The 23357-nt window shown below is 50.4% G+C and overlaps 7 protein-coding genes across 7 annotated transcripts, besides 1 other annotated feature; 3 read left to right on the forward strand and 4 right to left on the reverse strand.

Moving 5' to 3' along the window:
* Window positions 1–163: 163 nt before the first annotated feature.
* On the forward strand, window positions 164–1729 carry CYME_CMJ066C (phenylalanine hydroxylase; the record flags this gene model as incomplete). The annotated part of the gene is made up of 1 exon (XM_005534755.1): window positions 164–1729. One exon carries the CDS (start codon window positions 164–166, stop codon window positions 1727–1729), a length of 1566 nt encoding a protein of 521 aa, XP_005534812.1.
* CYME_CMJ067C (hypothetical protein) lies at window positions 1701–2540 on the reverse strand (the record flags this gene model as incomplete). Its single annotated transcript, XM_005534756.1, has 1 exon — window positions 1701–2540. One exon carries the CDS (start codon window positions 2538–2540, stop codon window positions 1701–1703), a length of 840 nt encoding a protein of 279 aa, XP_005534813.1.
* Window positions 2541–4982: 2442 nt separating this feature from the next.
* CYME_CMJ068C (hypothetical protein) lies at window positions 4983–5210 on the forward strand (the record flags this gene model as incomplete). The annotated part of the gene is made up of 1 exon (XM_005534757.1): window positions 4983–5210. One exon carries the CDS (start codon window positions 4983–4985, stop codon window positions 5208–5210), a length of 228 nt encoding a protein of 75 aa, XP_005534814.1.
* A 2207-nt stretch (window positions 5211–7417) lies between these two features.
* On the reverse strand, window positions 7418–9409 carry CYME_CMJ069C (mitochondrial Rho GTP-binding protein Miro; the record flags this gene model as incomplete). The annotated part of the gene is made up of 1 exon (XM_005534758.1): window positions 7418–9409. The coding sequence occupies one exon, from the start codon at window positions 9407–9409 to the stop codon at window positions 7418–7420; it is 1992 nt and encodes a 663-aa protein (XP_005534815.1).
* A 5600-nt stretch (window positions 9410–15009) lies between these two features.
* On the reverse strand, window positions 15010–16137 carry CYME_CMJ070C (hypothetical protein; the record flags this gene model as incomplete). The annotated part of the gene is made up of 1 exon (XM_005534759.1): window positions 15010–16137. The coding sequence occupies one exon, from the start codon at window positions 16135–16137 to the stop codon at window positions 15010–15012; it is 1128 nt and encodes a 375-aa protein (XP_005534816.1).
* A 488-nt stretch (window positions 16138–16625) lies between these two features.
* Window positions 16626–18816: a sequence feature (repetitive element).
* A 192-nt stretch (window positions 18817–19008) lies between these two features.
* CYME_CMJ072C (similar to ubiquinone/menaquinone biosynthesis methyl transferase) lies at window positions 19009–20085 on the forward strand (the record flags this gene model as incomplete). Its single annotated transcript, XM_005534760.1, has 1 exon — window positions 19009–20085. One exon carries the CDS (start codon window positions 19009–19011, stop codon window positions 20083–20085), a length of 1077 nt encoding a protein of 358 aa, XP_005534817.1.
* A 48-nt stretch (window positions 20086–20133) lies between these two features.
* CYME_CMJ073C (hypothetical protein) lies at window positions 20134–21204 on the reverse strand (the record flags this gene model as incomplete). Its single annotated transcript, XM_005534761.1, has 1 exon — window positions 20134–21204. The coding sequence occupies one exon, from the start codon at window positions 21202–21204 to the stop codon at window positions 20134–20136; it is 1071 nt and encodes a 356-aa protein (XP_005534818.1).
* Between the last annotated feature and the right edge of the window lie 2153 nt (window positions 21205–23357).

A 23357-nucleotide genomic window follows, 5' to 3' on the forward strand; every position in this document is an offset into this window, starting at 1 on the left:
TAAACAATGCTATTCGTAAGGAGCGGTAAGAAGTAAGCGGCTCGATATACCGCCCCAATGGGGATCGCCATGACGGCACGCGGAGCGTATCCAAATCCGTAACGGCCGGCAGCTGCCAAAATCTCACGTGTATCCTGCACGCTCCCAGACGTTTTTGTGCAGCATGTCCTCCACAGTTCTGCGCCTGTTGTCGCCTTATTCGAATATTGTTGAGCGTTCCAGTGGTTTATTCCGCTATTACTGTTCAAGCGTCAGTACATTGAGTCAGTTGCGACACGCGGGGCAAACGAAAGCTTCTAATTATGATAACAAAACGACGGTTGTCTTCCTCGTTTCTGACAGACCAGGATCCCTGCGGAAAGCGCTAAGTATTTTCGACGAGGAGCACTTCAACTTAAGCGGCATAAGGAGCCAAGCTTCCCTACCGGATGACTCCGCAAACGATCGAGCGTTTGAAATTACAGTTAATGCCGAGTACGTGGGTTCCCGCGAGGTTCAGGGAGCTGACTGCGACCACTCGCCGAACAATCACAAGTCTGCACTGCTTTCTCGCGTTGTTCAGAAACTCGAAGACACAGGCGCGAGAGTCCGCTATATAATGCCCTCCCGTAGCGATGAACAAGGAGCAGTTGAAAAAGGCGGGAGCTGCGAGCGCCCTGTACCGCCACTGGGCGCTGTTTCAAACGCGGAAGTGGCGCTGAGCATGCCCTGGTTCCCTCGCCGTATCTCGGATCTTGACCGTTTTGCTTCACGTTGTCTCCAGTTTGGGGCTGAATTGGATGCAGATCACCCCGGATTCAGGGATGACGCGTACCGGAAGCGACGTGAGGTGATTGCGAATGCTGCGGCGCGCTATAAGCACGGAGATTCACTGTCTGATGTTGACTACACAGCTGCGGAACTCGATACTTGGCGAACAGTTTACACAGAACTCAAAACTCTGCGAGCAACGCATACCTCTCGACGTTATCAGCACTCAATTCAGCTCCTTGAACGAGAGATTGGTTTTGGATCATACCGCATCCCACAGCTGTCGGAAGTGAGCAGATTTCTCAGCGAATGCACTGGATGGACACTTCGGCCCGTCATGGGTTTACTCTCATCGCGGGACTTTTTGAATGGGCTTGCTTTCCGAGTTTTTCACTCCACGCAATATGTTCGACATCATTCACAGCCGCTCTACACACCGGAACCTGATGTTTGTCACGAGCTTTTAGGTCACATTCCCATGCTCTGTGACGAGGCCTTTTCAGAGTTGAACCATCTGCTCGGTCTCGCATCGCTGGGTGCATCTGATGAGGATATTGTCAAGCTTTCGAGGTGCTACTGGTTCAGCGTGGAATTCGGACTCTGTCGCGAGGGACCTGCAGAGGAGCTCAGGGCATACGGGGCCGGTCTGCTGTCGTCTTTTGGTGAGCTCAAGTATGCGCTCAGTGGGAAGCCCCAGACGCTCCCATGGAATGCTTTTGAAGCCGCTAAGCGCGAGTATCCAATCACTGATTACCAACCATCATATTTTGTTGCTCGATCCATAGAGGATGCGGTTGATCAGCTGCGCCTGTTCACTGAATCCGTAGAGAAACCTTTCGAGCTCCGGTTTAATCCTCATAACCGTAGCGTGTCGATTATTGATGATGCAACTCAGGTCGCTGCTTTTTCTAACCAACTTAGCAATGATCTGCGGACTTTGGCGCGTACGCTCAGAAGGCTCGGAGTTTCGACCTCATGATATCCAGAAACGCTTCCGAGGATACTTGAGATGACCGCGCGAGATCGGAGGGCACAGTGATGTCGGACAGCTTCTTATACCGTTCTGCCCTCCAGCGCAACAGTTCTGGATAGCACATTCGCAGATTCTCCTCATCCGAGTTTGCCTCGGGAAGTCTGACATACTTATCGCCCCACACGACAGGTTTTGGGCATTTGAAAAAAGTCTCAATCATCTCTGCAATGGACGATTCTGCAATTTCGAGGTACACAATTAAATAGTCTCGACGAATTTTTTCCTGACATTCCGTGCTGAGATACACGACGCTGCCTGTGGTATCTAACGCGAAATTCGTTTTCTTGCGAGGCCGCGCATTGGAAGTAATATCTTCCTCTATTTGTAAATATCGCCGCTCGCGCTCACGAAATGTCTCATGAAAAGGAAATCCCATCCAGCTTGCCAGTGCATCGGTGCCCGCTCCCTGAATATCGCCGAGCTCCTGCTGCAACAACTTTTCGATTTCCTCGTCGACGCTCACGATATCGAAACCGAGTTCAGTGGCCAATTTCCGAGAGCGGAAACTTTTCCCAGAGTTCGACATGCCAACGAAAGCGATAGAGAGTTCGTTCCGAGTAAGTTTTTCGTCAAAAACCTCACGACTAAGTAGTTCTGATACCAACCAAGAGCAAAAACGCTTCCGGGTCCTTTCTCTGTGGTGCGCGATCGTGCTGCACGTGGCTCGCCGAGTGCAGCAAACCGCAGCTGCTTCCCTTCCTATCCCCAGCTGCCGCTTCGTGCTCACTGCGAAGCAAGTAATTTTAAAAGCAGTCATTTGTGGAAGTGCACGCCTTCTCTAGCTCCGACGTCCTTCGATGCGCTTCAGAGACCGACTACTGCACGGCTCCATCGCCAGCCGCCGCTGTTTGCCCCAAATCGGCGTTGATGCGACGTCCATTGATCCAGCCTTCGGACGATACCCGCAGAATCCTTGTTTCGAACGCATGTTGTTCGGCGCTCAAATGCTCCCAACTCAATTTTATTCTACCCCCGCTGCTCCATGCTCCAGGGGATCGAAATAACAATCCAATGATCCGTATATATTGCAGGCGGATAGCCTGTTAGATGTATTCTCTACTGAACAGTGCACGGAGGACTACATTCCTTATTCAAATCAGTCATAACACAGTTCTTTGATGGCTGAGGTACACTGCAAGAAAGACGTAGATGCGCTCTGCGTGAAAAACTGGTATTTTCAGTGCGCGCTTGCGGTAAATGAAAGAAAACAGTCCTTTGCTCACCTTACTAAAACCAAAAAGCGACGGTAGGAGCCACTATGGGCGTCTCTTTTTTCTCAACAGCTTGTTCGTGTGTTCCTGTACACACTGGGATTCTGTCGCAAAAAAAGAGTCCAGTTCCACACACGGTTATTCTCTACCGGAATCGCAACACCAGGATTCCTGAAACTCAGAGATGGGTATGAAGCAAAGGGGCGTCGGTTTGTTTTTCAGTTGATGGGAATTCCTTCGGATGAAACGGTGGTATCGTGTATGGGTATTCGAGCAGCAGGGTGTCCATTGTGTTTACGATCGAGCTCGAAGCGAACAAAAGCATCCTTTGATGTGGCTGCAGTAGATTCATTTAGCGGCCTCAGTTTCGCTCGTACAGAGGGCTCATACCACACCACCCACTTCGTTGAATCATTGAAGACTTTTGCTCTTATGTTTGGCGAAGTTCTTCAATCGGAGAATGTGGTATTCCACCACTAACGTTGTTTTCGAGCTTTTGCCGATTTTATAATGTAGAGCTGCTTTTCATTCCTTCGCACGCTCCGTGGTTCGACCCCATCGAAAGGGTGTTTTCTATCTTGAAAGGTAATGATCGCTACACTGAGCGAAACGATGAAGCTTTCAGCGAGCTGACACATCGGGGCACATGATGCCATTCTTCCGCAAGTCCATCTCCCTCCAGAAAGGTTCTTACCTCGGGCATAAGAAGCGCGTTCGTTTTCAAAATTAAAAATCTAAGGGATGAGCTGGGGCGCAGGCTTTTGAAGGCCCAGATAGAGAGAATGCAACGGAGCGCCTCGGCTGTAGTAAAGCCTGGAGAGCTGGCAGAGGACCAAATGGCACTGGGGGCACGAGTTCTGGAAATCCTTGCACTAAAAAATTCTACCAGTCTTGATAAACGCATGGAGCTCGTGCACCGAGACTTCAACGCCCCCATCCATATCAGGATGTGTGCGGCGCTGAAAATGCGACCCGAGGTGTTGACGCGAACGAACTTTGTGGGGCAGCCGCTTAGGCTCGAAGTGTGCAAGGAGAAATTGAAGCCGATGGCAGGGGGCCATTCGAAAAAAACTGTGAGAAGTCTGTGGGTCGTTATTTATTTACCCCCAGGTCGCGAAAGGTTTTAGCTCCACTGAGCAGCCGTGGAGCTTTCCCAGTCAAGATGCAACGCACAGACCTATATGGAGATGTTACGACCTGCCCAAGCGATAGGGTGCAAACTTGAGTGTCCTTTTTGTTAGACTTTTCCCAACATAGGGTGCTCGGTGAATCTGAATGAACTCTGGAGACTGCGGGACTCCAAAGGTGGCTGTGTTGGCGAGAATTATCGCACGGATCGGATTGCTGCCCGTTCAGGCTCGAAAAGAAGGTTTCTTAGGGGTTTCCACCACGAATGACTTCACCGAAGCCTTACTGCAGCCTGCTGAGAGCGATGTAGATTTATAAGAAGGATTGCAAACGTTCGCGCATGAATGCTGAGGTCCTTACTTAATTCTTAGCATCGTTCTTTCAAAACGCTTGCGCGCTTTCATCACTTGCTCGTTGTTCGCTCTTTTCGGAGCAACATGTTCCGCAAGCACATTTCTTTCAATCAAATTCAAAACTGACTTAGATAGCGATTATGCTGTTCCCCAGAGGAACGAATCCGCCAAAAGTGAAATAAAAGGCAAGGTTCGAAGCTTCTCCACAAGGACCGAAAGCCATCCTCATCGAGCTCTTATCTGGTATGCGCATGTTCGCAAGGTTCTAGAAAATTACAGCTCAACGGGTTTAGCATCTCTCGGTTACCCTCTATAGACATCAAGAGCGCTGGAAATCTGCTCTCTGCTGTATCTGGGGAACCATGAGCATCAACACCGTTCGTGGCAATCGAGCGTCAGCTACGAGCAAGCGACGCGCGAACAAATTAGGTACCAATCGGAGACACTTTTCAGCCGTTGTGCGCAGTTGTGGCGGAAGACCCTTGCGGTTATCATTTACCGACAGAGATGCCTGTGTCCTTAAAGAGGTTGCAAGCGCGCCAGGAACGAGTCGCGAGTGGTCTGGAGAGAAAGGTAACACGAGTGACGTCGAAAGGTCCGAAGGCGAAGGGTGTGCAGTCGAAAAATCTCAATCCGTACCTTGTGGGGTTTTTACTCTTCATCCTTGTCGGAGGTGCTTTGTTGCCGCACGTACAGCGGTACATTATGGGTTTTTTTGCTTCCGCAGAGATCTGAGGTGTAGGAGAAAGACTAGAATGTTTCGAATGCGAGGAAATAAGTACGACCAGATTGCTGAGGCAGAGGCGCGAAACTGAGGAGACCTTACCTGCTATCGTAGAGACTCGTAGGCTTCGCCCAGTGACTGCAGCCCTTTCAGAAGCAGATGGAATATTGTAATTGTCGTAGCTAAGACGCGACTACAACGGTTCCGAACGCGACGGAGGGCACGGATCCGTCGTTGAGTCCCGGACCTTGTAAGATATGGTTCGTTCAAAGCATCACGCGATATGCTAGCGTGTTTGGCTCGTTGTTATCATACGAATACCCTTCTGGTTGCCGCAGCGATGCTTCAGAAACGTAGCCACGTATCATTTAGGGCCGCTAATCTCATGTCAGAATAAAAGTGGAATGGGTCTGCGTACCTGACTCGAGCGTACTGTCTAGAGCATGTGGGTGTTCCTCTTGCCATCAACTCCAGCCTCTGCGAGCGTTGACTTCGACGGCTTCCTTTTCCTATCTAATATCTCGGTCCTTAAACTTGCAGGTCGCTCCGTTCCATCCAGCTCAGGTGTCAGCAGTCGAAGGATATTGATGACAGCGCCCGTTTGCTGATTCTCGTGCCTCCGGATCTTCTTCCCGCATTCCATGGACGCACGGAGTTTGCGATCTGCACTTACCCTCCCGGTTTCGTCTTCTTTGTAGACACCCTCGGAGCGCCCTTCGCACCAGTGGCACTTGGCTGTGGTCAACCGTACCCATACATCCGCCAAACATCCTCGTTCGATTGCCGGCCCGCGGCTCGTCAACCCTTGCTTCGTCACCCTACACATGTATTCGACTGGTATAGGATGCTCCCTGCGATGCCCTCCTCCATTTCCGCACCCGGTGCTGTACCCAGCGATCACGGGTTTCTTCAAGACAATCCCGTAGAAAAGTACTCTGTCCGCTACACACGCAAGCGCACGCAAGCACACGGTGTTCCATTCGATAAAGTATTTGTGGAACGCTGTTATGCACAGGATCACACAAAGGCTGGAAGGAAAATCAGACAAGCAGAGCAAGTCGAGAACTTTCGATTCATCTGCGTTCCCGGTGCATCAAGTAGAACCGCAAGCTCTATTGGAAGCGATCGCTGCGATGACTTACGTCCGAGTCCAAGAACATATGCCATTCAAACAGCTTGAATGGGTCTGCAGGCAACGTACCCCATGAGAGCCATTTTGCTGCTGAGGAATCGCATATCATAGATGGCTACGTGAAGCGGAGGCTTTGTCTATCGAACGGAATCGATTACTTCACGTGAGCAGCCCATTGAACATCGGCCATGATCTTGTAGAGCAGTCATCAAGTGCAGACGTCGTGTTTTTGTTTCCTCGTGGATGCATCGGCCCGTGATTCTGGGCCTACGAGTTTCCTTGAGAAAGCAAGATCGAAAATGGAGAATGTTTGACATGAGGATGCGACACGCACGGAAATTAGAAGAGTGAACGCTCGTATTTCTGAACCGGATAATAATGTCATTTGTGTTATGAACCGTTATTCGTGGGCTTTGCAAAATATCTTGGTACCCGTGATGAGACGCATTGCATAGGAGAAGACTCGATAGGACCTCCGCAAAGACGAATGAGATCCCTGCAACTGCTTATGAATCCATAAGTCCTTATTGCTGCTCGTTGAATGCCGAGGCTGTACATCCCAGAAAATTTCGGAACAAATCGAAATGCAGGAAGAAAGCAGTCAGTTCGATTTCCATTTTTACGCGGGACGAGTGTTTGAGCAGTTCTTCGCGCCGAGTAGCGGTCCCTCCATCGGTTCTGACCCGGCTCGATCCACAAATGGCTTCGTTGCCCTAGCTGTAATGGCCGTTTTTTAAGTATTTCGCCAACAATACAATGGTATATTATCTTGCAGAATACTCGAACCCTCGTCCAGCCTGAATCGAAAATTCTGCAAAGTGTATCACGCGCATTATGCACCTCATCCCCAACTCGTAGCGTCATATCAGGCGGCAGTGCAATGGTCGCATAAGCACTACGTCCAAGCGGAAACGACCGAAATAGTCAGCTAGATGGCGCGTTCCCGTCAAGATCATCTTATCTTCCGACAAGAATATCCAAGTACACTTCACTCTACACGCTTTGGGTTAAGTACGACCCAGATTGAAGCCTCTGTGGAAGTTTAGGCGGGATCTTTTAGACGCTTTCTGGTATAGCTGCATCGCCCTAGTTTGCGCGCGCCGCTGGCCTCCCGTCCTTCACCATTTTGTAAATTTTCTTACCCGCCAAATAGACGCAGCCAGCAACAGCGCCAATCAGGGCAGTGCCAGCAGCATACCGAAGCACTTGTCTTGTAACTGTGCTCTTTGACTCCATTTGTGGCCTGCCCGTGGGTGTCAAACAAAGCATCGCCACGGATGAATATACCTGCACAGGAGGGCTCTCACGGAAAGATATTTTTGTCGGCAACGATAGACCCTCATCCATACAGAACTTCGAGGGACTGTCCGGCCACTCCTGTTCTACAGCGGGAAGATCTTGCTTGCTAGCCAGTATTAGGCACGGCAAATCGGGTCGTATCGTTCTGAGCGCCCCAAATAATCGCGCAACGTATCCGAACGATGAGGCATCGCTTAAATCGTAGATTAGGACGGCTGCGTCACATGACTCTATCTCCCTCTCTGACGCCAGGAATTCATCCACCACATGGTCCGAAATCTCCGTGAGTACGAGGGTCCTTGTCAACACTCGGGGCTCAGTCGCAGATCCTGTATTCGGAAGTGCAATTTTCAGGGATGCTGAAGCAGCAAGTCGACCTTTCGTGTGGGCAAGGTTTTCACTGAAACGCCTCCCAACAAAAGCTCGCAAAAAACTAGTCTTCCCGGCCCCGGTTGGCCCCAGAATGCATGCATGCAGCACAGTGCGTGACGAGATCGTAGCGCGGCGCTCGCGGCGTCGGCGCTTCGTGACTCGTACCGCGGACAATGCGTCCCCGTCGTATCCAACGTATATGAGATTCAGCAGAGCGAGCTCTGGGTCAGCAAGGAATCGCTGGCACCAGCAGCTGATAAATCCTTCCAGTTCAAGATGGCCCTTCGGATTCAGCCGGGTGAGAACAGGATACTGCGTTCCAACTGCCTCGGTGTTCGACTCGTTCTCGACTCCGAGGTAGAGATGGAAGCTCACGTCCGGCGGCACAGGGCTGAAAACCTCTGCTAGCTCCGTTGGTGAGAGTGCATTGTCCTTGTCGGCATCACAGAGCCCGAAGATGCGCTCCAGAAACTTGAGACAATGCTCCGTCATTTCTATGCTTTGATCTGGCTGGCGGCGCAGTTCAGGTACAACCTGTGCCAGGTTCAGCCGGAGATCGTCGTCGTACCCGAAACGCCGAAATACCGTCCAGCAAGTCTCTGCTCGTCCCTTGATAATGAAGAGAGTGTGCAAGTAAAGAAACCCATCAAAAGTGAGATTCCCGTCCGCGTCTAGCCCGCTCCGAGCATTCTCGCGCACGACGTTTTTGACTCCGACGAGCTCCTCGTTTCGCAAATGAACATTAAAGCACTTGAACTGAAACTCATTCAACTCGTGATCATTCAGTTTTCCATCATGATCCGCATCACATAAGCGGAAAATCCGCTTCAGGGCGGCAACGGCAAGCGGTTTCAGCCGATGTTCCTTGACGTCATATATTGGTGCAGTTGGATGCAAGACAGCCTTTTGCGCAAAGTAAAATACCTCGGCTACGTTAAAAAGCTGCTTGGAAGATGCTTCGATGCACGTTTCCAAATTTTTGTACTCGTTCATAATAGGCATGATTTCGTTTTCTAAGGAATACGATGGGTTCTCGGCCGAGCCCCCGCGCAGATCCATTTTATTACCCACAAGAATAACGGGCACATCCAGACGCAGTCGGTCGAATTCGTGTAGCCAGAACGAGCGGACACGTTGCAGAGCATCTTTCTTTGATACATCGTACACAAGGACGATAACGTCGGCCCTCAGAAGTTCCCCCTCCAGCTGGGCCTTGTCTGCTGGTTTTGAGGACGTGTCCACAATAGACACGTGCACTCTCTCAGGAACGACCTCCGGAGGGATCACAACCACCGGAAGCGTCGGGGGCACCTCATTATCAAACTCTTCGGAGATCAAAGTCTTGATCAGCGAGGTCTTTCCTGCGGAGTGGTCTCCGACCACCACGATTCGAACAGACTCCTTCATAGATCCAGTGGCCAACCGATTGTCAAACTTAGAGGGTCAAGGTGCGTTCCAATACAGCCCTCGAGCCACGTTTCGAGGCTATATAGGTCCTTGTGCCACGGAGATGTCAAAGATTGCCACGAACTAGCTTGAGCGTTCGTGGAACCTTCAGTGGTGCGTTGGCCCAGAGCAATCGTCAACCAAAAGTTTACTGCACCACAAACCGTGACGACTCGCTAGAAGACTGAGCGATTTCCTTGCGAAAAGCGGAAGCAACTTTACCTTGCGAGCAATAGGAAAGGTGGTCGCGAAGCCGGTGCTGTGAATGCTGTTCAGGGAGTAGAGACGACGGCTGCTTACGTAGCGGCAAGTTCATGATCTGGACATAAGGCAAGAATAAAATGTACATTTTGGACATTGACGTCGTTCCCGCCAGGAACATCCATGCACGTTATTGCAGCAGACATTTCCGAGAGAAGAACTTGCTTCACGAGGTTCAGCTTAAAATCGTTGGCCCCAGCTCGCAAAGTTTCCATTCCTGCCACCTGTGTAGTCTTCGTTGTGCCTCGAGCTGACGCACGCAAGTACATAGCGACCGGTGCGAATACTCCAGAATTGCAGCATGTGCTCACGCCAGGCGCGGTAAGTGAACGGTTCGCTGAATCGAACGTCACCGTATCCCTGTCGGGAACACTCGCCTGCGGTAGGCGCACTGTAGAAGCCTCTGGGGAAGAACACACGTCTTTTGTCGGGTTGGTACAAGCAATAGCGCTTTTAAACCTGTGTCATATTGAAATAGAAAAATGAACTGCTCTCTCTGTTCCTGCCTTGCGATTGTTTTCCGAACTGGCTAGGGAATAATTTCTCAAAATTCGACGCACAGAAATTACAGGTTAAAGATCTACACGCAGTTCTTGGATCCTCGCACGCCTTTTTCGAGTTGCTGCCTCGAAGCCTTGCCGCTGGAATTCGTTCATTCATCGAATTCAAGATGATTCGCGAAGCCCACGAACAGTGGTTCGTCAAATAATCGATATCATCGCCCAACTCATACTTAAAAGCTTCTACTGCTCTAACTTGCCTAGGTTTAACGTGTTCAAATGACGCATGCTCGAAATTTTCGATCTTTTTGCTTCAAGGCAGCATGCAAGTGCAGAAATTCGCGCCGCAGCATTGACGAGGATGAAAACTCGACATCGTCTCGTAACGGCTTCTCCACAAACTCATGCCAAAGAATCGATTTCGTTCGAAAGAAAAAAAAAAGTAGCCACGCTCTGTGGTATTCGATTAAAAGGCATTCCATGGCAGCATGAAACTTGCCAAGCAATCCATTTAAAGAGACTCTTTTTTCCTCTACATGGATGGAAATGGGTCTTGAACCCGGAATTCAGACACCGCAGCGATTGCTTCCAATGGGGACTACGTCGCCGCTCTGCAGAAAGAGAGCGCAGATAAATCGAAGCTTCTTGGGTTGATCTTTAGTCTGGGTTTTCCTTCTGGTAGTTATTTCACTACAGACGACATTGTGTTCCTCAAATCCTATATTCAGTGGAGCAGCCTGCGCTTGCGCGTTCAGCGGACATGGCATCTACCGAGGGACTGCCATGAAAAAGCTTGCGATAGTATACTACGGCACTGCGCGCGTATAATGAGCGGGGTATCAAGGACGCTTTCAGTATTCGTTATAGGTATGAACCGGGCGATGAAGTAGGCGTACATGCACCAAAGAGGAGCCCTTTGAGGAGGGGCTGTCATGGACATTAGGGAACACCTGAAGATAACCATGTGTCTTTGCTACGAAAGGTGCTCCGAGATAGCATAAAAAGAGGATGAAAATGACATGCAATGCATAGATCGCATCTATGCTCCGTTCAAAAATGCTTTGGCAACAGCCGGAATTGACGTAATCCAGACTTTATCGTTGCCTTTAACGTTTTTTCTGTCGATAACGGAGCTCGGAAGTCTGTAATACCGCCTTATTTGAAGCGTATGTGAGAGAGATGACCAGGAAGCATTCGTAAAAAGAAGCTTATACGTGCTACTGTTATAGACAGTTGTAAAAGACACGATTTTTCTAGCGTATGCTCATAGCGGATGACTCGTTCATTTTTATTTTTACATGTTTGTAGAGGATTCTGCTGTAAATCACTGATCTCACACAAGAGCAAATGCGTCCTCCAAGGAACCTGTGACAACTCCCAACGTGTTCAACGTCCGGCATTCGTCGCCGAGGCTGCACAGACTGTGTTACCATGAAGCAACATAGTTCTTATCCTTTGGCATACATTCGCAGTATATTAGAACTTTGGGCATCATAAATCAACATGTTTGGCGAAGCTTGACCATAGATTCATGTTACTCAGGTTGTGCACCCCTTGCAGAAGATGCAAACTTTTTGAGCATGGCGACGTACTCCGGCGGCGTACGAGTGCGTTATCGCTTTAACATTAGTTTCCGTCGACGTTCCATTGAGTAGCGACATGAACTCGATCGTTCGTTCGTACCCTGAAACAGACCAGCAGGACCGGACTGTGTAGACGAGGCAAGAAGCGCTATGTGAAAGCATTTACGTATATTTTACCCTGTCATCGAGGTGCTGTACAAAAAGACAGCGAAATTACAACTGTTTCTGTTCCTTTGTTGAAGAGTATCCCACCAGCATTCAATAAGACAGGATTTGTGTCCAGGTATTGGGTAAGGGATCGCCCTAAATGTGATAAAACGGAGAGGCTCCTGTACATAGTGATGTTGAATAGCAGAACACTACTGTGGTTCACGAGTATTCCCGAAAAATTTCTCCCGGTGTATATCTACGGCGCTCCGGTCTTGGCAAAATGCTGAACTGAACCGTCCCTGTGCCATGGCCGAAGCGAGAACCCAATGACCTCTCTCCTGATCACTGCTTCTTTTCATCGAAAGTCTTCAGTGTTTCTTCGAACTGCTCACACCTAGTACTGAAATATTTCCGCAAAATCTCGCCAGATGCAAAGCCGCTGGACATTGCAGAAGCACCAGACATTGCCGGATATTGATCAGGGCGTTCAAGTCTCGGTGTAGAAAAGTGCTTTCGTGCTGCGTCGCTGGTGAAATCCCATCTCAGCAATCCGTTCACATGTGATTGCCTCGCCGTCTGTCCTTCTGTTAGCGTACCGTACAGCATGCAGAGCATCTGGCTCTGTTTCACGCTCTTGTTCTCTAACTGATTCAGCATACAAGCGTGCTTGTGATGAATGTACGTCGTCTCGTAGTCATAGACGGAGATCGTACAATATCGATTCCTGTGGTCTTTGAACGCTTCGGCAGCGGGCGCGAGCGTGCAGTATTCACGCTCTACAGCACGTGCAGCAATCTAGGCTTCCTTAAACCGACGCGGTATGTTGGCAAGTTTTGCGTCCAACGAAGTGAATATGTTGGGAAATGTGCACCTGATGTACCCGTACACGCGGAAGCGCTGGCGAACCCAGCCCGATCGCATGCACCCCCACCCGTGCCCGAAACCGTCCATATGAGCCATTTGGACGCTCATGTAAGCTATGAATGAAGCGCCCAGAGCGTTTCCCCTGTTCGATACAGGGCAGGGAACGTCGCGATGGGTCCTGACACCATCATTCGACCGGTGGTTGTACCTCGTGGCCTCCATCACGTCCCATTCCCAATGAAACCGAATCCAGGAAAATCAGATTGTATGGTACGTTCAGCGCCGAGCACCAGTTGTTGCACAAAGGAGTTATCGAAAGATACCACAGCGATGTGTGCAGCAGGCATGCCCTGCGTCATGAACGCCCCCGAGGAGGTGCTCGTCAATCTCCGTACAAGCGCGGAAGCTGTCCGAGGTAAATTCGAATAGAAGGCTATGCAAATCCGAATGGCGTTATGCATGACAAGTTTTAAAAGATTCCCGCAGTTGATGTGTTTGGGTAGTGAGGCCTCGAAAAGTGTTTCAGCCTGGTCATTCCGATTTTGCAGGGGCTTACTTGCTGTCACCTCTCGTCCTCTTCTCGAGAGGATCCTTCTTTTTCTGGAAGTTTCTTCTCCTTCACCTTAAGTTGACGGCGCCGCATGAATGTTGCCGTTATATTCAATATCCGTTTTTTTCGGATTCCAGACGCTCTGGATGGACGGCGGCACTGAGTCTTGCCTTTACTATGCATGTAGCGACTGTTCTTCAAGAACGTTTCCTCATGCTCTCCGTCGCGAGGGCGACAACGGCCCGACGCGTGCCCCTCCGCCTGCTCCGGTGCTCGAGTGGATGTGCAACACAGCAGTCCACGGCTACTCAAAGCAGAGAACGCTACACCGAAGGACACGTCTTCACGGATGAGAGCAGCTCTTCTTTTGATCCGCGAGCATAAAAAAGGAGGTTTACGGCAGAAAAGACGTTTTCGACTGGATTTTTCGATGGAGAACATACTGGCACGAAGAGCAACTCCACGCCGATCGTAGCTGCTTCCTCTCTGTCCGGTTGCGATTGATGGAAAGCGGCATTGTCTGAGAGCGAAACAGATGGATCTGGAGCGCAGAAGCTCTATAATGGTTCGACGTAGCAAAATGTGCTGAACCGTGGTGTCGGTCGAGCGGTTCGTCGTTGACTCACGAATGCATCGCCGATGAGTCTCGTTTTGTGGCCATGCGGACTTGGCTCTTCTTTAATAACAGCCGTGAGCCTCTCTTTGAATTCCCATATGCATGTCTGGCTCTTCTCCCGAATGAATTCTTATCGAGTGCGACGAGCAGCCGTCTCTCTTGGACTCAGCGTTGACGTTTCAGTGTGAAATCGATCAAGCGCTATTCAACGCGCGACGGTGTCGCGCAGAAATGTGCTTTTCGCCTCGGCCACCAGCGTCTCTTCATCACCGTACGTGTCAACGGTTAGGAAACTTAGTATCCTGTTGATTATTCAGCAGAATTCATTAGAAAGCTTACGGAGTGAAATGGAATGACGAGGAGACAGCCGTGCAGGCACTGTTTGATGAGATATGTTTCTTTGGCATGACATTCAGAATAAGAACTACAAGAAGGGTCGCTTATCCATCTGCTGACCTTAGAATGATTGAATTCTATAAGTAAAGCAGCTTTTCGCAAGCCAGCGACGACAGCAAAGCATCTTTCCGCGACCTTTTTCCAATAAAAACAAGAAATGCCTTGTGTTATATACCTGAGAGAACAAAAAACGAACACAATAAGAGCCTAGTGGTATAATTATTCCAGAATCCGCTGCTCTAAATATATCTGCTAGCATGCTGGTGCTGTCGCGAGGCGCGAACGCTTTGTGTAGAGACCTCATGCGGTATCATGACGACCTTTTCACTTTTCCGGGAGAATGTGAACATCCTGGTATTTGGCAGCGGAGTAGCCAAGCACTTTAGCAACTGAGCATTATTCACAAACAGCAGGCGCGAGTACGCAGATTCGGTTTTTAATCTCCCAAGATAGTACAGAGGACAGGTACACGAAAGCGCAACTCTGACTTGGGCTCATTCCGAATACGTTTCTTATCATTACACGCAACCAAACCTTCAAAAATAACGTTTCGACGGGCCCAAAGTCTGCGATTCTTGTCATAGCTACAGCGCTTAGAGGCATCTGTGGGAAAGCTGGATAGCAACAGCGGATGTAGCGCCTCACGGCTTCGTCTCGATGAAAACATCGTTCTTCGCCGTGGCAGTCTCATACCAAGACAAAAGTTGAGAAAAGCGCTGCTCAGCTCGCACGACAACTTCCCTCAGGTTTGCCTCGAAAGGTTTGTCTCCGTGCGTGCCCAGTAGATCCTGATCTGATAGACCACACCCAGGAGATTTAACCTCGCCCAGGAAGACGTGATAAGGCTGTAATCGCTGCCACGCGTCTACCTTGTTCAAAAACGGTGTATGTGCGTCTGGCTGGAGAACTTTCACGTAATCTCTTGTAGGTGCCATCTCAAGTCGCCGACGCTTGTGAGCTAGCTCCGTATCGGAAGCGAAGATAGTGCACTTTGGGGTTCGAGGTAGATCTGACGGTTTTCGGTCTTGAAAAGGCATCAACAGCGCTTCGTCGAAAACTTGATCCAGACCTTGGCGCTCAGGCTCACGAAAGAGACTCGCCAACTCAGCGCCATAATGAAGCGCTTTTCTTATGGCTACTCGAGTCTCTCCAATACGCTGCTCCGCTTCTTCGCGCCGGAGCTTTTGCAGCGCGAGCGATATGTCATTTAGTGTTAAGTCATCTCGCTCTATGTGCTCTGTAGGCCGCGGTTTTTGCTCGGCGGCAAAAGATTGCGGTACTTTGTGCAACCCCTGTGCGTCTTGAATACCTAGAGCCGCATCGAGTTCCTCAAGGGCGACTTTGCTCCGAATAACTTCTGTCTCTGCCTGGTGTTGGAGCGCGAATAGCGCCTGTCGCGCGCGAAATAGATCAACTTCGAGCTTCCGTCGCGCGCCTTCGAGCTCCTCAAGAGAAGCGCTAACACTTGTCGTTGTACCGGATCGTTTTGCTCGAATAGTTAATGTAATAGCGGCCAACTGTTGTTCCCGTCTTCGCAGAAACTCCTCCAATTGACTCTGGTCCGCCCTAAGACGCTCCGCAGGCGACCGGGCCGCCTTCGTCACGAACTCGTTCACGCTCGGCTTTGAACTAGACGCGTCTCGTAAACGTCCACTACTCCCCGAGACTCCGTCTAGCCCCGAGGAAAACTCACCTCTGCCCAAACTTGACAGCCCTGGCGAAGGAGGCGACCATCTCGGATCCGTCATACCAGCCGGAGAGTCGAACATCACTTGATCGGCGCTCCTGATGAGGCGACGTCTGCTTCGAGGTGATTGTAGCGGTGCACCGGAGCGCCGCCTGATGCGCTCCGTCGTCGACGCAACTGATGTCACGTGACATGGCGCTACTGCTGCCGCTTTTTTTCGTTTGACAAAACGTACATTGACCATGGATCCCGGATTACGGGATAGATGTGCATTGACCTTCGGGGAAGCGTCCAGCATGCTGCGCTATACTCACTCCCAAGTTCCACTACTTATACTTCCTTTCTTCTATAAAGCGCGCTTGATATGCGCTCCTTCATATCTGGCAGGTATAAGATACGGCGGGTATCTCGCCGTATGGGCGAATCGCAGTCCTGATCGTTCGCAGACTCGGCTGGAAACACGCGATGCCAAGTTCGGAGCGTACACTATTGCTGGTGGCCTTATTTTATTCACGACAGTGGCATGGCATGGCGAGCTCAAGGAAGTAGCCCTAAAGTACAAACTGCATCTGCGTTGAAGTCGTAGCAAAGTATAGTTTTTCAGTTGAATCGTGTCTCTACCCCGAAGTGAGTGTATTCAAATGATTTTTCGCGGTTTATAGCAGAAGCGATCAATGTGCGTTCATTTGCAAAAATAAATAAAAAGGATAGTTATGGAAATGGAAGTGGAGGGTCCTCGAAACACCGGTATCGCCGGCTGGCGGGAGCGACGGAAACGAGTCCCGACCAAAGTGAGACAAGACAAGACCAAGAAGTAAAAGAGGGAGGCGCGACGTCAAAGGCTGCAAGAAAGACGACACTGCGACGAGATGGTGGTGAAAGCCTGTCTTCTTGGACATATCAACGATCCGTACAAGCAAAAGTTGCTAGAGGCCGTCAGAAAGCTTGTCGAGTCGTACTCGATGAGTATGATAAGGGACTCTTCAGGACGAATGCATTTGATGAAGGAGATATATCTCGACGTTATGGACATCAAAACCGTCGAGGCTCTGGAAGAGTTTTTCAACAAGACTTTTATTCGTCACCTGATGCTTGGCACAGGGGAAACGTCGAGGAAAAGTGAGCGAGTGCACGACCTCCGCGAAAACATCGCCGACTTCCGCTTCAACCGTACTCGATACAGGGGTGACTGGCGCATTTACGCATACGGGGCGATGAAGCACTTCACGATCCTACAGAACCATGTGACCATGAACCTCGAACGTTTCTTGATACGCTCTGTCTTCGTGCCGTACCCGGGCCTGTCTTACAAAGCGATATGGGCCATCATCGGGGGCATCACGAACGATCGACAGAAGGAACAGGATATCGAATTCTTCGACAAGAAGGCATCACACTGGAGCATGAATGAAGCTTCTGTGAAACATGCCGCTATTCAAGAGCACCGTGCGATCTTGGGGCTCGACAACCCAGCAGCAAAGGGTATCAGTTATAATAATGGATGAAGACAGGTGTTATCCCATCATTCTGTGGTGTTTAGTGTTTCTGAATCGAGAACTCGAACGCAAGCGGAGATGGAGCAGAGTGTGCGAAAAATGAAGAGTCGTTGAAACTGAAGAGTTCCCTACTAGAAAAGCGCGTGAACGTCGTCCCGTTTTGGAACATCAAAAGACATTTTGTTCCAATCGACTCCGCAGCGCTCAATGGCAACATAAAGGAGATCACTCCGGAGTTCGATATACGGAATATAGAGTTCACCGGCGAAAACCAGGAGACGTACTGGAAGAATATCTTCGATTTGAAACGTATCAAAACGAACAAAAAAACTATTCACCGGGATGATCGACACCGATAGAGTCTTCATTTGTGTTCATTATCGGCGCTTGAAAGCGGGCCGCCCTTGTACGTCTTCGATATCGCCCTCGGCGAAGCATGAAGATGTGAACGAGGCAGGTCCTGCGACGCGGGAAGTGCAGAAAAACGACTTTGTCATAGGCGCGGGCCCGGGAACATGAATATCGTTACCATCGCGGCACACAAAAATGGGGAAGATGGCATTGACGGTATCTCAAGTCAGAAAGACTTGGATCTTGTAAAGAGCTCAAGAGCAAGACATTACCGAGACTCGGGTTTAATGAATGCAAGGGCGAAATGTGAGACGTGCAGTGCAAGAGTGAAAGAGAATCTGGAAGCGATCAGCCAGGAGACGAGTCGCGGAGCGGACTTAAGAGCTTTTCGGGAGTTCACGAAAATTTGCGTTGCTCATGACGAGGCGCTCTGGAACGAGTGTACAAAGCCCCAGTGGGCTCGTCTGCGTATGAATCTATACTGTGGGAAGCAGCGTGCATTCGCTAACGTTTTGAATCAGATGAGCGCCCTCAAGGGGGACAAGAGTCAGAGGCGTGTAATAGCATACAGAGCAGGGCGCAGGGTGTCCAAAAAAGAAGCATACCTGCTCCACCGACAAGAGCGTCCAAGGAGTGCGCACACCGTTTTGTCACAATACCTATAGATCAGTTCCGGACGTCCTATACACACCATGAGCTGGGATGTACACTTCAGAGGGTCGAGATAGTAAAGTGCCAGCGGAGCCATAAGGATATTGAAAATGCGTAGTGCTGACGGAAGAGTAAAGGGGAAGAAGGGCGAAAGTTGGAGGATTGCTTGCACTGGTGCGTACAACCAACGACGGCAAGAAACGCATGGAGCTTGTGAATCATGACTTTAATGCCGCCGTCTATGACAGGAGATGTGCAGTGCTAAAAACAAGACCGGCGGAGTTGACGCGAACGAAATTCGTGGAGCAGCCTTTCATACTCTATGTGTAAAACAAGCTGAAACCCATAACAGGCGGCCGGTAGATAGAGTTCGGGAGGCAGCTTCGAGTCAGTGAATATATGTCCTCTATGGTCGCGAAACGTTTTCGCTCCTTTGATCACCTTGCTGGTTGTCAATGTGGCTTCAGTATGTTGCCCGTCATACCTTGCAGAACAAACCGTTTGCTGACGTTTTCCGTAACGACTTGAAAACACAAGGTTTGTCGCGGAAATCCGGCCTAGGTTCGCTGAGGACTTGGTGCTGTTGTGGCTACGCGAATGAGCGGCGGCGCTTCCTCTGGAGTCTGGGGTGCTTCCTCACGTTCTCGTGTGCCTCTGGTGTACTGGGGGCCCACGGAGGTGAGGCTTCTGGTTCAGCTACGAAATCGTCGAGGCCGCTTTACGACCAGTGGGCAAGCACCTACGACGCACTGAATGATAGAAACTGCATTACAAAGCTCAGTGGGTTGGACAAAGCACGCGAGCTCGCAATATCTTACACTTTTGGCCGAGTGTTAGAGATTGGCTTTGGAACGGGTATATCTCTTCGCTCTTTCATCCAAAGGGAGAAAGACCACCAGAGTCAGGCGTCGCGCCCACTAAAACCGCTCGTTCAGTCTATTGTTGGTCTCGATGCAAGTTCGGAAATGCTGCAGACAGCCCGGGAACGCGCTTACCATCTCGATGAAGACCTACCGTTCGAACTGCGATTAGTGCATGCGGACTTGCTTGCGGCGCTACCATTTGAAGAGGAGGCCTTCGACTGTGTGCTTTGCGCGTATACGCTTTGCACCATGCCGGACCTCGATGCAGCACTTCGGACTGCTTTGAGACTCGTCCGCCCTGGCGGACGGCTCATCCTTCTTGACCATGTTCGCTCGAATGCGAAACTTATTGCAGCATATCAGGATGTGGTGGCGCCTCTCGTCCAGAGAACAGCCAAAGACTGTCGATGGAATCGTGACCTCGAGCGCGCCCTAGACGAGAATCTAGAAGGGAGTTATCATATTCTGGAAAGTCGTCGTTTCCTAGGTGGTACCGTCGAGCTCTTGGTTGCAGAGCGGTTGGGCGCACATGACCAAAATCGGCTTTTTCGACGTGAGCCGAGCGCTGCGGATGCTTGGCAATCATGTGTGGACTCACGGAGGTGCTCGGGGCCGGCTTCACGAAATGTCGGTCACGATCCTGGGCTAGACAGCGTATTGGAATCTTAACTAGCCTCAATAAATACTACTGAACGTCAGAATATTACGCACATTGGTTTACGAATGCGATATGGCGTATGTGAGGAGTTCCTCCTGCTCCGCGACAATAACTCGATACCAGTCGAGCTGATGACGCAGCCAATCACATTCGCGCGTGAGTCTTTCGAACTCTATCGCCGTATCTACGTTCCGATCAATCTCTTTGAAATTGTTCGCGGATTGTTGAAGTCGTCCAACCGTCTTGGCCTTGTGTGCTTTCGGAGAAAACGGGGGATGCCTCTCTGCAGGAGAGCTGGTATGCGGTTCCCTCGCTGGGCTAGGCTGACTCGCTTTCCGTTTCGCACGATACTGTTGTCGCTGTTTTGTCGCAGAGCAAAAAGGAACCGATGGTGCCTTCGCGATGGCGCTCTGCATATCTGAATTTTGTTGCGTAGTGGCGTAGTGCACTGTATTGGTTGTGGCTAGATCATACCTGTTTGTCGCCCGGTGCGGTACGCTGGATGGCCTCGCACGATCATCACAGTTACGGTTACTTACGCTATGTGTCCTATCAATGAAGCTCCTCAAGTGGTGGATTTCCGACTGAAGCTGCCGTGACTGACTTTCTGCTTTCAACTTTTTATCCGATAGCTCTGCGTTTTGCCTTCGGAGCGCTTCCACCTGACTCCGGCCTTCCTCTATCAATCTACGCATCTGCTCGCGCTCTTTTTCAAATATTTGGCCTGTCTTGGCAAGTTCTGTGCGGACCTGTAGTTTTTCCTCCCGAAGTCGCTCGAGTGTTCCCTGCTGTGTGTCCAGCTCTGCACGAAGTGCCCGCACCTGTGCGTCATAGTACTGTGCCGTGAGCGGCTGCTCTCTTATTTGATTAATTAGCGCGAATATTACATTTAGAGCCTCCGCAAGGGCATATTCAGTAGCTGGTGGTTTTTGAAGCTTCCCTGTCTGAGGTCCTTCGTCGGAATTACGCTCAGCAAGGGGTTGTCTCCGCTCCGAAAGCTCCGCTTGTTCTGGAGGCAGAATAAGCCTTGGCGCTATTCCTATGCTCGTTAACTCTTCGTTCAGAAAGTTGATACAGGATCGAATAGAGTTCACGGAGCAAAAGCGGCTTCGGTCGCTATTCGAGGTCATTAGTGTCTTGCGAGAACGTCGATAGCGTTTAATCCCCCGATTCGAGGCTAGCAGTCCGACGGCCGTCGAGCGGCATTGCGGATCGCAACGGTTTTCGCGTGCCCGGATGCCGTCGCTCTGCGCTACGGAAACGCTTGCGATCACAGGCCGCCCTACTCCGGAGAGTTTACGACAGCATCAGTATGAAATGGAACGGGTCTTCGTTGTGAACTCGCACCTTCACACTAAAATTCGGAACTCTTCCCACTTCCATGAACAGCAATCTCTTGGGGATGTTCTAGATACTGCGACCTGTTCCTCGTTCTCTTATGTCCGGCTTTACAAACGAACGTCTCTTTCCTTTCCAACGAGCTCTCTTGTCAGCAGTCGAAGGACGTTGACGACAGCGCTCGGTTCCAGATTTAGCGGCTTCTGGCTTTTCTCTTCGCAGCTGTTTCACAGATAGAAGTTTTGATCTGAGCTCTGCTTCCCACGTTCAACATTTTTGCATACAGCCTCGGTACACGCCTTGCTGCAGTAATACTTAACTGTGATCAGGTGTTTCCGCACGTCCACCAGGTCTTCTCCTCCGAGCTCCGCGCTGTCACGTCCGAAGGTTTCCTTCATCGCTCGGTACCTGACCATGACGGGTTCAGAGGGATCCCCCTGGGCGCCTTCTTCTGTTCCCGCGCTCGGTGCCGTCGACTGCGAACACGGGCCTCTTTCAGATGATCCACTCGAAAAGTACCCCGTCTACCGCACACTCCGGTGCATGCTGTCCGTCCGATACACAGGATTTGCGGAACACGATGCTGTTCAAGATGAAAAAAAAGTACCGGAACGAACGTCGGCTATGTTCCAAGGTCGAGAGATATCTATCCATCGGTGTAACCGTCGTGCGAAGCGATAATGCGATCTCCACTGGGAGCGATTGCTGGAATAACCGAATTCCGAGCACGAGTCCCTTTTCAGTGCAAGTAGAAGAGACGGGAGCCTCTGGAAGCGAATCCCAGGAGGCATATCAAGCCGCTGCTGAATGCCGTTTCCTCGATAGCCATGGAATAACGAGACAATGTCATTCGAAGGGACTCTATTTTTCACGTAAAAATTTCGGAGAAATTTTGATCAGTGCTTGCGAACAAGTCGTAAAATGTCGATGAAGTATGTTTTGCCTTGTCCAAACAGCAACCTGAATCGCTATGCCAAGGAGATGGTGTCAAACGAACGATCAAATCCTTGAGAAACGCGTGACCGGAGCGTACTACATGCGAGCTTAGGTGACGCGTAGAGCCTTTTGCCTGAAAGCTGCTACATGATATCGGCTATTTTACGAATCCGGACTTGAGGGCGTCGCGAATGATCTTTATGACGATCATGCGACGAATTTAAAATTGAAGCATCGAAGGAACCGTTCCGAAAAGACGAGCGAGCATCCTGAATTACGTATGAATCCGTAATTCATTATTCCTGGACATCCAATATCAAGGCTAAACACCTGAAAATTCCGGAAAGAAACAGAGCTGCCGGAACAGAGCGAGTAATTCAGGGTTCTATTTTTATCTGAGATGGTTGAAAATCGTCGCTGGTGTGTACTGCGAGTACATGCAAGATCCCGTACAGCGTCCTCGGCGACATCTCGGGCGTTTCGCAGGCGCTAATATGCTGGAGCCCGCGTCCACCAAGCAGGTCCCTCGGAAGGACCTCCTTTCCATATCCGCATAGAGAAAAAGGCACCGCGGAACGTGGAGGCATCCACCAAATCGAAAAGATTGAAGTCCCTGTGGCTTCCTGCGTTCGCCTGCCCGAGCTGGGTTCTGCTTCGATTAGGCGATCCTGTCTGGTGCAAGACTGCAGTGTTTTGCAATCGCTAGGCGCAAGAGATATATGCCGTGGAATCGTTGATACGAGCAAGGAATTACCTTTTGCTTGAAGCTTATCGGCATGCGGGGACGCCTCCACACAGGCATTAGTACGCCTGCGATGTTTATTTGGGTGCAGGATCTTTTACAATAGAAGCGGATTCCCTTTTGCGTGAAGGTCATCTGCATGAAAGGCAGCGTCCAAGCACGCATTGATGTGCCGCAAGACAGAGGCGCGCGCACATCAGTTGCTGCAGATCGGCGACTCGACCAAGAGGCGCGGCTTCTTGCGGATGGGTTACTTACGGCAGACGT

Source organism: Cyanidioschyzon merolae, chromosome 10 (assembly GCF_000091205.1).
Source record: "Cyanidioschyzon merolae strain 10D DNA, chromosome 10, complete genome".
NCBI classification, from domain to species: Eukaryota; Rhodophyta; class Bangiophyceae; order Cyanidiales; family Cyanidiaceae; genus Cyanidioschyzon; species Cyanidioschyzon merolae.